The sequence below is a fragment of the Vipera ursinii genome, assembly GCF_947247035.1.
Source record: "Vipera ursinii genome assembly, chromosome: 3".
Taxonomy (NCBI): domain Eukaryota; kingdom Metazoa; phylum Chordata; class Lepidosauria; order Squamata; family Viperidae; genus Vipera; species Vipera ursinii.
Window position 1 is genome coordinate 45329859 of NC_139516.1, and position 15297 is coordinate 45345155.

At 38.6% G+C, this 15297-nt stretch overlaps 2 protein-coding genes across 10 annotated transcripts in view; one reads left to right on the top strand and one right to left on the bottom strand.

Moving 5' to 3' along the window:
* Positions 1 to 15297, top strand: part of RBBP5 (RB binding protein 5, histone lysine methyltransferase complex subunit) — a 938867-nt gene that overhangs the window by 867509 nt on the left and 56061 nt on the right. The window lies entirely within an intron of this gene.
* MDM4 (MDM4 regulator of p53) overlaps positions 1225 to 15297 on the bottom strand; it is a 32811-nt gene continuing 18738 nt past the window's right edge. Inside the window, exons 6-11 of one of the 2 annotated variants that reach the window (XM_083359006.1) lie at positions 11760 to 11827; positions 10837 to 10933; positions 9691 to 9836; positions 6119 to 6265; positions 5546 to 5626; positions 1225 to 2254 (exon numbers count right to left, since the gene is read on the bottom strand). In XM_083359006.1, coding sequence (XP_083215132.1) covers positions 1712 to 2254; positions 5546 to 5626; positions 6119 to 6265; positions 9691 to 9836; positions 10837 to 10933; positions 11760 to 11827 — 1082 coding nt within the window. In that variant the 3' untranslated portion in view covers positions 1225 to 1711. Of the gene's footprint in view, positions 2258 to 5545; positions 5627 to 6118; positions 6266 to 9690; positions 9837 to 10836; positions 10934 to 11759; positions 11828 to 15297 lie in introns of both variants that reach the window. The other variant, XM_083359005.1, reaches the window with a different exon arrangement.

Here is a 15297-nt window from a genome sequence, read left to right on the forward strand (position 1 = left end):
TTTAGGAAAGCTCCGGATGAAGCCAGAGAAGCCTATAAGACTCAGGCCGATAAACGGAGGGTAGAGCAAAACCCATATAAAGTTGGAGACTGAGTATACCTCTCCACGAAATGCATCATCAACCCTGTGACAGTTGAATTGGACTTGTCAAAGAACTTATGGAAAATCCACCCTGTTTTCCACTGCAGTTTGCTCAAACCAGAGGTCACTTCTACCTTTAGGCCTCCTGAGCCTCAGGCTCCTATACCTGTCATGGTTGAGGGTGAACAGCAATTTGAGATTAAAGACATTTTGGACTCTCGAATAGACCATGGGGTGACACAGTAATTAGCAGCTTGAAAGAATCTTCCTTCTGCCCAGAATGAGTGGGTGTACAAGAAACATGTTAAAGCCCCTAAACTTCTAAGATGTTTCCATTCTCAATATCCTGATAAACCTAATTGATCTGTCTGCATTGTTTGTTCCCCTTCCCTTTTTGTCTTTTAGGTGGAGTTCCCATTCTTTTTTTTTTTTGGGGGGGGGGGGGGAGAAACATATGTCAGATCCCTAAAGCCTTATTGTTTTCCTTGCATATATACTTCTGTGCTTTTGCTTTGGGGCCTGCCATTCTGCTGGGGGGAGAGGGAATATCTGCTTTCATCTGGGATAACTTTTGCTTTCTACTTTTCTTCTCCCGCCTCTATCCACTAGAGCAAGGGTAGGCAACCTTGGCTCTTTTATGACTCGTGGACTTCAACTCCCAGAATTCCTTAGCCAGCATGGAATTCTGGGAGTTGAAGTCCACGAGTCATAAAAGAGCCAAGGTTGCCTACCCCTGCACTAGAGAAAGGAATGTCTCCCTTATCAGGGAGATGGATACAAAGAAAACTGGAGAATACCTTGAGATGCACCCCAACTGTGCCAGCTACCCGTGAATTGTACTACCTATGGGTTGGCTGGATTTCGAATGGACATTATGACTTTGCTGGGAGGAAAAATATTGCTAGTTTAACTGTATCAATCATTTCAGCTGGATTTTTCCCAGACCTCACCCTGACTTCCCTACTGTCACTAACCCCTAATAAAAGTTTCCTTTTGAGACAATGCCTGTTTCACTTGGGTGGTTACCTGTGCTTACAATGTAGCACAGGCATATAGTAAGAGTTAAAGGTAGAAATATGTTTACTTCCCAAAATCAAAGTCACTGATAGCTGTCTTCCAACAGAAAAGGAATTGGAACATGGAAGCAGCATAAAGCAATTTAATATACATTTGGCTTAAGGTAGTCAGAAAGAATAAAAATAAACTGCTCCCCATTTTTATGTTTATGTTTCCATGTGAGCACACAGAGGGGAAAAAATGCATTTCTCTTTGGAGAAATACTTAGACCACTGCCGATATATACAACATTGCTTCAGTGAGCATCAACTGTTCACTACTTTTGAGAGAAATTTCACAGTTTTATTGAAGCTAATATTATAGGAACATTAAAAGATCTAGAGACATCAGTTCTTGAACACAGATTTTGTAAAGAACTTGGAATAGCTTTTTCACACATCTACAAATTCCTTCCTTACTTAAAAGGACAGTGCAAAAAACTCCAAAGAAATACCAAATATGTGCTTTAGAAATGATATTATTTACTTTCCTTGAACAGCACACTCATAGCATGCAAAATTTTCTTGTAAAAGCTGAACATCAAATGTCTATAGCATCCAAACAAGTAACACAGCTATGTTATGAATGTCTTAATCACCCTCTGAATCTGTCTTTTACAGACTGGGCAAACTGATCCTTCTTTCTTCAATCGTTTTGCACATGTGAAACAGGCCACCAAGTGAGCTGTCCTTCCGTGGACAATATTCCCATTCCGCGGCCTCTTCAGGCACACAAGACAAGGCTTCAGTAATTCTTTGCTATTTTCAAGAGGCTGCACTTCTTTCTCTGTGCACTTAACAAACTGCAGAGGTTCTTTGTCTTCATATCCCAGGGCTAGATCCATAGAATCCATAGAGCTTTTAGAGGACAAGTTGGGCTTAACTACTGAACTGTCTTTAGGCCGTACAATTGGCGCAGATATTGTCCTTCGGCAATCTGGGACATCTATGCCTTTCAGGTCTTCTTTACTATGCATTGTAGCAATGTTGGATGTAGACAGTGATTGTATTAGCTTGGGACAATCAGAGAACCAGTCTTTTCTTAAGGCCCAACAGCGGAAGCAATACCGTTTAATGGGAGAATTGAACTTCTTGCATTTGATACACTGCCAACTGTCCTGCTGAATGAAAAGAAGCAGACAAACTAATTAGAGTTTGTGGGTTCATCTATACTTTTTCTCCTTTTGTAAGGAGAAAGAATTCAAGTGCCTTCAATAGTGGCCCATTTACTCCCACAATTAAAATCAGTCAATATTCTAATTTATTAAAAACAATGAGGTCAAAACAATCTTTAATTAAGAAGCCCTTTTCCCATGAATCTCACTTTCATTTCTTTTCTGATTTCATTTTACTACACAAAATTTTTAATATCACATTCTAAATTCAAGAATTTGGATAATTTCTCAGCTTCCATAATTGTATAAAATTTGTTGAAACTACACAATTGATGGTGGCTTACTTGCTTACTCTACATACGTGATGGCTTTTGAGTTTGAAACTATAATTTAGCAAGTTTGTCAAGACGATACATACTGCAAAACATATTCAACAAAGCTTGATCTGCAATATAGATAACACAATTCCCAAGTTCAAACAGGTACTTGAGCCAGCTAATCCAACCCTATTTAATGCAGGAATTCATTCTTAAGCATCTCCATACAAGGGGCTCTTCACACTCTGCTTGACCACAGGATGTTGATTAGCAATTTGCTCCACTACTGAACTGCACTTACTATTAAGATGTTTTTCCTAATATTCAAACAGAATCTTCTTTCCTATCATTGTTCTACATCCTACACTCTTGGACGATAAGAGTTTTGATATTCACTTGCATCTTCTGCCTTCAAGTACTTTTTTCACCATTATATATAATTCTCAAGCTTCCTAATAGGTTTTCAGCTCTCAATCATTCTCACCATTTTTAATGCACATATATCTTTTTGTTCTGAAAACTATTTAAAGTATAGTGGCCATAACAGGACACGGTATTCAGATGGGATCTGTCCAATACAGATTTCAATGTAGAAAATGTCTCTCTGTCTCTGTCTATGTCTCTGTCTCTGTCTCTCTCTCTCTCACACACACACACACATACTCTCTCTCTCCAAGAACTGGATGACTTCTACCCTGATGATGTTCAAGACCTACTGAAGACCGGGTATTCTCCCAGGTATGATGATGGCTGAGGATGGGTTCTTTTTTTGTGATCTGATTCTTATTTTTTTTACTTTTTAATTACTAGCCACTAGAGTAAAAGTCTGGCAACCTTTAAGCTGAATGAACGCATAAATAAATAACAGTAATAGTAATAGCATTTAGACATATATACCACCCCACAGTACTTTACAGAACCCTCTGGGCAGTTTACATTGTTGCCCTCAACAACCTAGGTCCTCATTTTACCGAATTGGGAAGGATGGAAGGCTGAGTCAACTATGAGCCTATCGAGATTGAACTCTGGGCCGTGGATAGAGTTAGCTTGCAGTGCTATATTCTAACCACTGCACTACCTGGGCTCCTAAATGAACATATCTGTCACAGAATCAAGTGTAGGTAATGAAATATAGGCAGATACAACACTCAAGGTATAATAGCAAAAAACTAGTATCACTGGAATTACACTATGGTAGTATAAGATATTTCATGTCCATTATACAATGTTGAATTTCTTTATGTTATTTTCACTAGGAAAACAGCCTATCAAGTTAATTTTGGATTGTGTTTTTATCTTTTTGAATATTAGCTAGTCCAGCCTGTAGAATTTATAAAGGGAAAGGATCAGATTAATATCTTTAAAATTACAGCCCATAAAGAATTGCTGCTATGTCAATCAGTTTTCAGCAGCAAACACCAGGGTGACAGCAAAGGAGCTAGCAGTGTCCATGCCATAGGCACTTAGCAGTATGTCTTTCAGAGCGGCTGTGGCTGTGAAAACCTGCAGATGTTCCTGGTGACAGCAACAGTTGGTAGCATTGGATAAGCTGTTTTTTTTTAAAAAAAAAACTGGATCTGCTATTTTTTTTAAAGTGACAAGTTGCACAGAGCTGTTTGGCAGGTTGCATGCATTCTTGGGGCCATATGTGGTACATGCCTGAGATAGCCTAACCAGCTTTATGTCATGTTCCTGTCTGCTTTCCTTCCATCTATTTATTCAATCCATTAATCAAAATGTTGAAAACTATTGGGACCAGAAACAAAGCCTGTGAACCTTACTGAATACTTTAGTTCACTGATGAGGAGTCACTGATGAGCACTCCACAAAAATGATGTTCAAGCCTCATACAGATCTACTTAATAGACATGCCTTCCAAGCCCTTTGCTAATCAGACCATGGAGAGAAATATAAATGTTTCTGCTTTCTCGTCCTTACATGCCAGCCCCTTTCTCTAGCCCCTCCTTCCATTCACCTAATTTATTTCTAATATGCCAGCAAAAGATAATTGTGTGGGGTGGGGGACAGCTAGGATATTAGGTTCTTTCACCTGCATTATCTTTTCTTGTAAAGCAAGGTACACTATCCAGATCATTGTTAAAGCAACAGTAGTCAGGAGAGAACTAAGCATAATAAAGAAGTGCTGCTATGGGGATGCACAATGAGCAAAATAGGAAGCATTTCCACCAATTTCTCTCAGCTTTAGGACATTTCAGTTCCATCTCTGAAGTATAGAAAGTGCAAACATAAAGTGATTATTAAAAAAAACTTTCTAAAATGATTTAGTTTGTGTACTCCAACATTTCAGCTACTTGTTGAACACTGATCCCGAAGCCTCAGAAGCATGAGCTCAAAAAGCTGGGTATGGGTAGTCCTCACTTATAACCATAAATGGGCCCAGAACTTCCATCACTAAGGAGTGAATTTTATGATTTTATGGCCTTTCATGGCCTTTTTGCCACAGTCGTTAAGTGAATCACTGTGGTTGTTTAGTGAATCCAGCTTCTCCCATTGACCTACTTGTTGGAAGACCCCTGGGAAGGTTGCAAATAATGATCACATGACCCCAGGACACTGGAATTTTGTAAATACATACAGGTTGCCAAGTGACCATTTACACTGTGGTTGTAAGTGCAAGAACTGTACCATTGTAACTTCAAACAGTCATTAAACAAACTGCCATAATCTGAAGACTACCTGGATATCAGACCCCTTGATCAATGAAATGGAAGAAGGATGCAGAACGTTGAAAAATTAAAAAATAAGCATAACATGACTGAACGGTTACCCTGAATTTCTTTAGGTCAATTAGACAAGATAGTTACTTTTCATTACTTCAGATTGTCCAATAAAAAACAACAGTAATGAGAACAGTTGGGTTTTACCTCTTAATTACTGAAAAAGGTGTTTAAACAAATTATACTAAGTATGTAACCATAAACATTATAATCAAATACACTAAATCTAGAAAACATACCTCGGAGGGAAGATCAGTATCTGTGTCATCACTTAAGAACTGAGAATCTTCAAGGTCATCAGAAGATACTGTTTCACTCATCTATAATAAATATAATATATAAATCAGAAAAGGGACATACTGTCACGTTAGCAAAGTAAGTGCAAAAGCATTGCACTGCTCGGAGCTTTGGATCAAAATCTACATGAATTAATAGTTCCTAATGTTTAATTTCGTATCATAAATAAAAAATAATATTTTTTTCCAATTGGATTATGACAATAATATAAGTAATAATGCAGTTGTTAGTCCACTTTGGTCTAGTGGTTAAGGCACCAGGCTAGAAAGCTGGAAACCATGAGTTCTAGTCCTGCCTTAGCCATGAAAGTCAGCTGGATGATCTTGGGCCCGGTCGCTCATTCTTAGGCCAACTCAGCTCACAGGATTGTTGTGGGTAAAGTAGGAGAAAGAAGCTATGTGGGATACATTTGCTGCCTTGAATTATTTATAAGAATAATAAAGGTGGGATCAAATAAACAAACAAATAAATTTTATACTCAATTTAACAAACATCTTCCCATTATTGGGACTTACTACTGTATTGTCCTCTTTTCTTTCTTCATTAACTTGTACACAATCAACTGTTTTTGATGGGACTGTGACACTGAAGTTATCTGAAGTGGCTTCATTGAGGAACCACAAGTCATCGGTAGTATCTGAAACAACAGCGGTATCCACATCCTATACAAGAATGGAGAAATACACTTTGAAGATTTTTAGACTTGCTATTTATTTAGCTTCATAAAGGTAACTATAAACTATGGCCTCACAAAGCTTCCCTTTATAGCCACAGGCAGCTGGGTAAAAAATAACTTGCAATTTTCAATAACACTGTTTCAGCAATGTGTGCTGAGAAATTTTATTTAACATCCAATTAAACAAGTTATAATATAAATTATACAATAACCTCAGGAAAGACATAATTAAATAGAAACACGTACATATGCAACAAATATTCTAGAGCCTGGATGCTTTAAATAGCTTCATTTTTTCAAAGGAAAAGACAGTCTCATTATTGTAATGAGAAAAAAGAACTAGTCTTCCATCATCCTTCCCAAAGCTTACGTGATATGGTAGAATCCAAGAGCAGTCAGATGAGATATGAAACAGTCCTTTCTCTACCGATGGCTTTCCAAACACCTACTTTTCTACCCATTATCCTGCACTATTTCCACAACTCCACTTTCTGGAATTCTTTCTTACTTCCTTAAATGTCACCAATTGTGAGACATCCTACAACAGGAAAGTTTTTACATTTATTTCTATGTCATCCTTTTGGGGGGGAAAAGTGATATACTAATTAATATCAGTTATATATTAATTATATCCACTAATATTAATCTGATCTACAGGCTAGAAAGCCAGAGATTGTGAGTTCCAGTCCCATCTTAGCGATGAAAGTTAGATGGGTGACCTTGGGACAGTCGCTGCTCTCAGCCCAACTTATCACATAAGGTTGTTGTGGAAAATAGGAGGAAAATGTGTTCGAAATGTTCACTGGCTTGATTTATTTGTAAAAATAACAAAGGCAGGATACAAATGAATACATTTACTACATGTAAAAAACCCAATATTCGTATTTTTAAATTTTAAATTATTAGGTATTTTTAAATTAAAAATCTAAAAACTGACCAACTTCTACAATCTAACATGCTTAGTAAAGCTGAAAAGAAAATAATTATGAAACTTGAATATAAAAATGGGCCACGAGTAGGGACCAAAGTTCCAAGCAGGAAAATGAACAGGGAAATTTGCAAATGACAAATAAAGGTTTGGCACTTGACATATTCAAAGGATTTTTGAAGAACCGTAATTAGTGCAGGTTCGAGTCCCACCAGGCTCAAGGTTGACTCAGCCTTCCATCCTTCCGAGGTAGGTAAAATGAGGACCCAGATTGTTGGGGGCAATAAGCTGACTTTGTAATAATGCCGCTTGGGGGGGGGGGCAAAAGCCCTAATAAGCAGGCATATACATAGAATGAAGGCTATTGCTAAGCACATTGATTTGTGCTTCTTAGATTGTAAGCCGCCCTGAGTCTTCGGAGAAGGGCAGGATATAAATGGGATTTTAAAAAAAAGCTACACTGTGTGCACAATTATTAGGCAAGTTGTATTTTGGAGGATTAATTTTCTTATTGAACAACTACAGTATTCTCGGTCAATCCAAAATTTTAAAGCTCAAACCTGAATATTTAAGAAAGTAGAAGTGAGGTTTTGGCTTTCTTAGGGGAATATCTATCTGTGCACAATTATTGGGCAACTATTAGTGTGCAGAATTATTCTGCAACTAAATAAAAAATGAAAATTTGCCCATCTCACTTGTTTATTTGCATCTGTTAAAGTGAAAATAACTCAAAATGTACAAGTATTTCTGACATTTCCAAAAAAAAAAAATCAGTGACCAATAGAGCCACCCTTCTTTTCAATAACAGTCATAAGCCTTCCATTCATGGAGTCTGTCAGTTTCTTGATCTATTGACAATCACCGTTTTGTGCAGCAGCAACCACAGCCTCCCAGAGAGGCTGTTCAGAGAGTCGTAGTGTTTTCCTTCACTGTAAATCTCCCATTTAAGAAGGGCCCACAAGTTCTCATTAGGGTTTAGGTCTTTCATCTTTAAGGCCTTTACTGGCTAGCCACGCAGTTGAGTACTTCAATGCATGCAATGGAGCACTGCCCTGCATAAAAATCATGTTCTTCTTAAAAGATACAGACTTTTTCCTGTAACACTGCTTGAAGTCCTCTTCTAAAAACTGGCAGTAGGTTTGGGAGATGAGCCCATCTTCAATCAGAAAAGATCCAACTAGTTCATCTTTAATAACATCAGCCCATACCAGTACCCCACGCCACGATCCCATGTGTGTTCCTCTTATTGGTATATTTGACCATCAAACAGGTAGTGAAGCAAAACTTGGTGAGAGCCATGCCTTGGGATATTTCAAACCTAGTATATTTGGTTAGATTGGGTGTGTTGTATAGTACTGCTACCATGGATTATTTCACTAGTTTTGTGTCTATAGATGTAAAGAGTACTGTGATATTGAATGAAACCATGATTTCATTTTCTTCTACTTTTAGGTCTTTGATTTTCTGGAGGCACTGTAAGTGGAAGTTGATAAAATATTTGCTCTCTTCTGTGAGATGTTCCAAGCTTTTTTGTAAGTTACCTGGCTATGTTGTATGTTGGGGGCTCTAGTAAAGATATAATTGGATAAAGAGGTATATTGAGTCTGTGTATTTTGGGGAATCCAAAGAAGTATGGGAGGATAGGTCCACTGATTTTGATCTGCCGCTATTCTTTTTTTAATATTTCATCTTCCTTAATTAAGTTGTTAAGAGCTCTCCTGCTCAGGTGGTCTGGTTTCTGTATTGGGTTGGTATTTACTGGGATGTAAGTTTTTTGTGTTGTATATATTATGATCTGTCCACAATAACTGTGGCTCAGTCTTTGTCTGCTAGGAGGAGGAGGATGGTTTGTTTCTTCTTTAGGTTTGAGAGCTGCTCTGTCCAATGCTTTAAGCTATTTAGGATTCTCTGTTCTTCTGATCTGTGGTATGATGGTCTGCCTTACGTTTTCTTGGGTCTCTGTGACCTAAAATGCTGCTTCTCCAAAGATATGTTATAGTTAAGATCTTTCTGGTGGATACTGTGTTCTGTGGTGGGTGGACATGTCGACTACCCATTCGTTTTCAAGTACTTCTTTGCTTCTGGGGTTGAGTAGTATGGTTTGGAGTTTTCTTTTCCTTTTTTTCAGTTTGTCTCAGAAATATGGCTTCATGGTGATTGTCAGCATTTTTGTGTGTTCTGTGGTCATGATTTATTCCAGTTGCTCATTGAGGTTATCTATGATGAGCTGGTTATTTGTTTAGTCTGAGGCAAGCTTCCATGATCATTAAGCATATAATTTTTCAGCCTCAACAAAGCAACCAAAAATGTCAAAGACCATATATGAGTTAAAAATCCTTTTAATTTAATGAATTTAAATAATGAATTTAAATAATGAATTTAATTTATGAATTAATTTAATGAATTAATTTAATTAATTTAATGAAATCAGGCTAAAATATACAGGTTTATGCCTACACATCATATTGTTTGCTAACATTTACCTTATTTGTATGCATATCTGTTGAATCATTACTTCTGGACTTCAGATTGCCTAAAAACCACCATGGAAGGCCAGCTATATCCCATTCTTCAGCCAACAAATCCAAGGCGGTTTGTTCTTTTGAAATATTATCTATTAGTATTCCATCTGCCAAAGTGAAAATGTTTGTGAAGTAAACTGGCAAACCTGCCCACAAGCATACAACTTACTCTAACATCTATATCGATGTATACTTATCTGCGTGAATTACAAGTAGTCCTCAACGTACAACCATAATTTTGGGGCCAAAATTTTTGTCTTAGGTTGGTGTGGTTGTAAAGCAAGTCATCACATGATTGGACACGATTTATTGACTGTTTTAAGCACTAAAGTAATCCAGCTTTCCTAACTGACATTTCTTGTCAGAACCTGTCTGGGAAAGTTGCACATGGTGATCATGTGACCACAGGATGCTCCAACTAGTCATAAATGCAAGTCCATCCACAAGTATCTGAATTGTAGTCACTTGATCAAGAGCTGATATGATGGTTGTAATTGTAAAGTCATAAATCACTTTTTCTGAGGCCCGGTAACTTAGAAGCATCATTAAACAAATGGTTGTAAATGAAGGACTACCTGTAAATATTTCTATTCCCCCACCACACATTACAAACAAAAAGCTTTTGTGTTCACCTCTGTTTGTATATTGTAAAATATTTAATGATAGAGTTTAAGACTAACTTGAGAAATTACAAATAAGAGTTTTTGTAAGAAATTAATAATAAATATGAAAAAGAAAGTTTTAAGAAGCTATCACTATCTTTATAGCAATGTTAGACTATTCTAAAAACTGCATGGAATAGCTTTGACAACAACGTTCCCCTTTGACATTTTATTTATATGCGCAATTTTCACAAACTAAATTGACAACTTGAACGTTACCTAATTTGTATATTCACATGAGAGAGAAATAAAAACGTTTTCTTAAAAATACTTTGGAATATTTAACTGTATTAAGAAGAAATAATAGTAAAAAGAAAAACCACACAGGACTCACTTTCAACAAAAACAACATAGTATCAGTATGTATATATTCTACAAAATCTATATAACTAATGTATCCAAGTCACAGCAATGTAATCATGTCTAATTGAGAGACCACATTTACCGTCTTTCTCCTTGCATGTACGCTTTAAGGCTGTTAATGAAGATACATCACCTTCATGGTCTTCCTGTTCAGTGCTGAAACTGCTCTCTGTATTATTCTGCTTAAAGGAAGAAGGAAAAATAACAATTAGCTAAGATCTATGACAGAAGCACAGGGATGTAACACTTCCTTTCTTAGTCACCAGCTTAACAGCAACAATCACATACAGTTGGAATACCACCAAAGTTACAGTAAAGATAAGACTTAATTGACTAAACAAAAATTGCATTTATTAACTGATCAAGACATCTGCCAAAGATCAAATAGACACAGATATGCAACCTGGCAGTTTTATAAGTCTTCCACTATAACTCTCATGGGAGTTGTAGCCCAAAACTTTTGAAAGATGCCAGGTTGCCTATCCCTGAACTTGTGTGTGCCTGTGCACACGCACACAAACATACACAGAACACATTACAATACAGCTAAGATAGGATGTTTCCCAAAAGCTGCAATGGAATGCTATCAAGCCTATTATCTCTGTATCAAATAAGGTAGCCTTCTCTTGAAATGGATAATACTAACTCAACAATAGCATGAGAAACCATCTTGATTCTTCTAAGGTTTTCAGGTATTAAAGTTTTCGTGAAGTAATACATCTTTCCTGAATAAAAGAAAACTCCCACCCAGGAATATAACAGTGAGAGCTGGCATGACTAAGGAAAAGAAATGCTACATCCCAGAAAACATGTTCAGAGAATGGAACTCTGTAGGTGGAGAACAGAGAATGAGAACTCTGTCCCTGCTCAGTGGAGTCCCAAGAACTTCTGAGGAAGGCAAAGACTCACCGCCAAGCAAGTCAGAAGTTCTAGAAATCCACTTTGCACAGGTACAGAGAAGGGGCACTCTGTACGACAAAAGAAACCACCCAGCAATGGGTTTACCTTCAGCCGATCTTGACTTTGATTATCCTCACTCTGATCCTTTGCGAAAGCAAGTGTCTGTGCAGCATCTAGACAGCAGGTAAAGAAAGAAAAAACCTTCCCTGGTAATAACCATTCTCACAATACAGCGGGAGCCCTTGTCAAGCAAGCATACCACGTTCTTCAAGTATGGGCTTGAAATGGTTCAAAATTTCTCACCCAACATTGTTCCATTTTGTAGCTCACTCACACATGGAGAATGGACCTGATAAATCCAACTCTATGTCCCCCAAAACCTAATTAGGCTCTAGCACTAGAATAACCACCATAATAAACGTATTTGTCTTATTGCCATTTTTAAAAGAAAAGCCAGTGCACAGCTACTCTGGATTAGAACATGGTCAGTGCACTTTTAGCCCAATTAGAAACTCTACCATCCCTGCTATTTGCAATATTAGGAAGTGCCCATTGGTGCCAGTACAATGTGCCATCCTTATCTATATGTAGATACGTTAGATGTAAATAGCAGGGATCTTGAAGTGAAGGGTCTTAGTATAAACCTGGTATAATCCTGAGACAGCTGTTCGAAAGGCAACTTTTCAAAAGCTGCTTTTCAAAAGGCAACTGGACTTTTTTTGGTTTCTTCCTTGAAAAAGTTTCACTTCTCAACCAAGAAACTAAATGTTTTCAAGTAAAAAAAAAAAAAAAACCGAGAAAGTCCAGTTGCCTTTTGAAAAGCACCTTTGGGACAACCACGACCTGGATAATTGAGAATCTCCAGAGATATTCTAGCTATGATTTTTTTAAAGATACAATAATAAACTATGTTATTAACATCATGTCTATTTGCCACTCAATATTGTTATGGGTTCTATGATAGCCTTTCTCACCATGACAAAGAACTAGCTAGATGCCAATTCAATTCTGAAGTTGCCTACTTTTCACGTGTGTCATGAAAAGTGATAAAGATTAAAAGAGAAGCCAGAAATTTTAAAATAGTTACATCCCTAAACAGCGTACAGGGGGGGGGGGGACTATCCTTATGGTGCTTAGAGAACAACTTGCACCTGAACATCCGCAAGACAAAGGAGATGGTGCTAGACTTCCGGAGGAAAAGAGAGGAACCTGCCCCACTTTACATCGGTGTGGGGGGGAGGCTGTGTGGAGGGAGTTTCCTCCTTTAAATTCCTGGGAGTCTATGTCTGTGAAGATCTTACCTGGAAAGTCAATACAACCCAGGTGGCCAGAAAGGCCCAACAGAGACTCCACTTCCTCAGGGTCTTGCAGAAAAACGGCTAATGACCTACTTCTACCAGTCTACTATAGAGAGCGTTCTCTCACACTGTATTGTGGTTTGGTATGCTGGCCTGACAGCCGCGGATATTACAGAGGGTGGTGAGCACAGCACAAAACATCATGGGCTGTCCCCTGACACCACTGGATGACATCGCCAGGGCTCGCTGCCTTGGAAGAGTGAGGAAAATTGTCAGGGACGACTCTTCACTCTCCTACCATCGGGTAGGAGATATAGAAGTAAAGCTAGTCGTACCAACAAGCTGAAGAACAGCTTCTATCCATGGGCTGTCAGGCTCTTGAACGGGAAATAACTTTATGTATGATTGACTTGCGAGGCCGGTGTGTTGTGCAATTAGCTCACATGGTGTAACAAGACGGTGGGTCTGTTGTCACTGTGAGTTGTGGTGGTGGGGGAACGAAGGGAGGCTCGGCCAATCTCAATGTATACATGATGTACTTTGATAATAAAGGTTCATAAATCATAAATTCACCAGCAGACATAATGCAACCTTCAAAGTAAATTTGGAAACTCTGTTAAAAACAACCAATTCAAGTATCTCATGAAAATTATCTGCCTCTTCCCCCCTATGCCAACTGGGGCAAAGAGAGGAGAGAGATAGCCTCAATCACTTACAGCTCTAATGTCATCCACTGCTAGCAACCCCCTCCTGAAACATAAAAATAGGCTCTCTGTTCTACTGCCTAAAAGGGGAATAAAGGTCTGCACACCTTGTTTTGTGATTATATACATCTCAAAATGTTTCTCAAAACAACACTGGGATCAGATCAAAAACAAAGAAGGATCACACTAAAACAGGGCTGTCAAACAGCCGGCCAATGGGCTGGACGTGTCACCAGGAAACCACAGCCACCCCATTGCCGGCAAAGCTCCGATATGTTGCGCGATGTCACGTGACATCGCGAGTTTGACATGTCTGCACTAAAAGAATCTTCTGCAACATATACTGAAAATGCACACAAGAATTCAGTTCTAGCCAGATAGAAGTACCTCCGCAAGAATTAGGATGACCCTTAACCTGAGAATAAAGAGCTATTTACAATAGTTACTTCTTTTTATATAGATCAGAGATCTTCATTGGTGGCATGTTTTTTGAAGTGGCTGTGAAAGGCAACATAAATCGTACTTCTGCATCCACATATATACTATGTATATATGAAGCTTGCACTAAGAGCAATTTTATCATGCACAAAGCAAAACTAGTTGACTAATTGCTCATATATGCTTCCTAATTAAATGTTGATGTGTAATTGTCCTGACTGCTTTAGGAAAGCATCTTTGGATACAATGCTGCATTTTATTTTGCTATGCAGTTCAGTTTTGAATTTTATATGTCAATCTTCTATGATGTCAAAATAAAGGTTATTTCATTTTTAGCTTTTAAATTTGTGTTAAATCACATACAGGTAATCCCCGAGTTACGAACATTGACAGCACACATTCAAAGTTACATGATAAATGCCCCCCGAGTGTTTACGAACAAGTCCCAAAATTAGGAATGTTACAACACCACGGCAGTTATTCGCCCTTACGAATGACCACAGAGGCTCTGCAACATTCACCCTATTCCCCCCCCCTGCTCCTCCACAACTCCTTCCCCATTCTGATGCTGCTGCGCTGGACTCACATTGCAAAGATCTGTCTCCTTTCTGCCGTGGTTTCTTTGCCTTTGAGAGTGTCAGCTTGGAAATGCTTTTCACACTGAGAGTGAAAGGCTCTGGGGGCTGTGATCTCGGGGCTGTGATCTCGAGCAACTTCAGGCACCCATCTGCTTTTGCAGAGAATGGGTACCTGAAGTCACATGAAATCACTCCCCCCCCCCCGCCAGAACATTTCACTCCCAGTGCAAAAAGCATTTGCAAACTGATTGGGCCGCTCCCAGTGTCCAGGCAGCTTGGAAATGCTTTTCACACTGAGACTGAAGCTTCTAGGTGCTATCATCTCATGTGATTTCAGGTCGCAAGATGATGATGCCCAGAAGCTTTCAGTCTCTTCACAAAATGTTTTCAAGCTGATTGAAGGCTTTGGGTCAGCAAAATCACTCCTCAAAGCATCTGCTCAGCTTTAAAACACTTCGGGTGCCAAGACTGGAAGCTTCTGGGCACCATCATCTCACAAGATGAATTCACGCAAAGCCTCCCATCACCTTGCAAACATTTTGCGTGGAGACTGGAAGCTTCTGGATGCTGTGATCTTGCAGCCTGAAGTCACGTGAGATGTCGGCACCAAAAAGCTTTCAGTCTT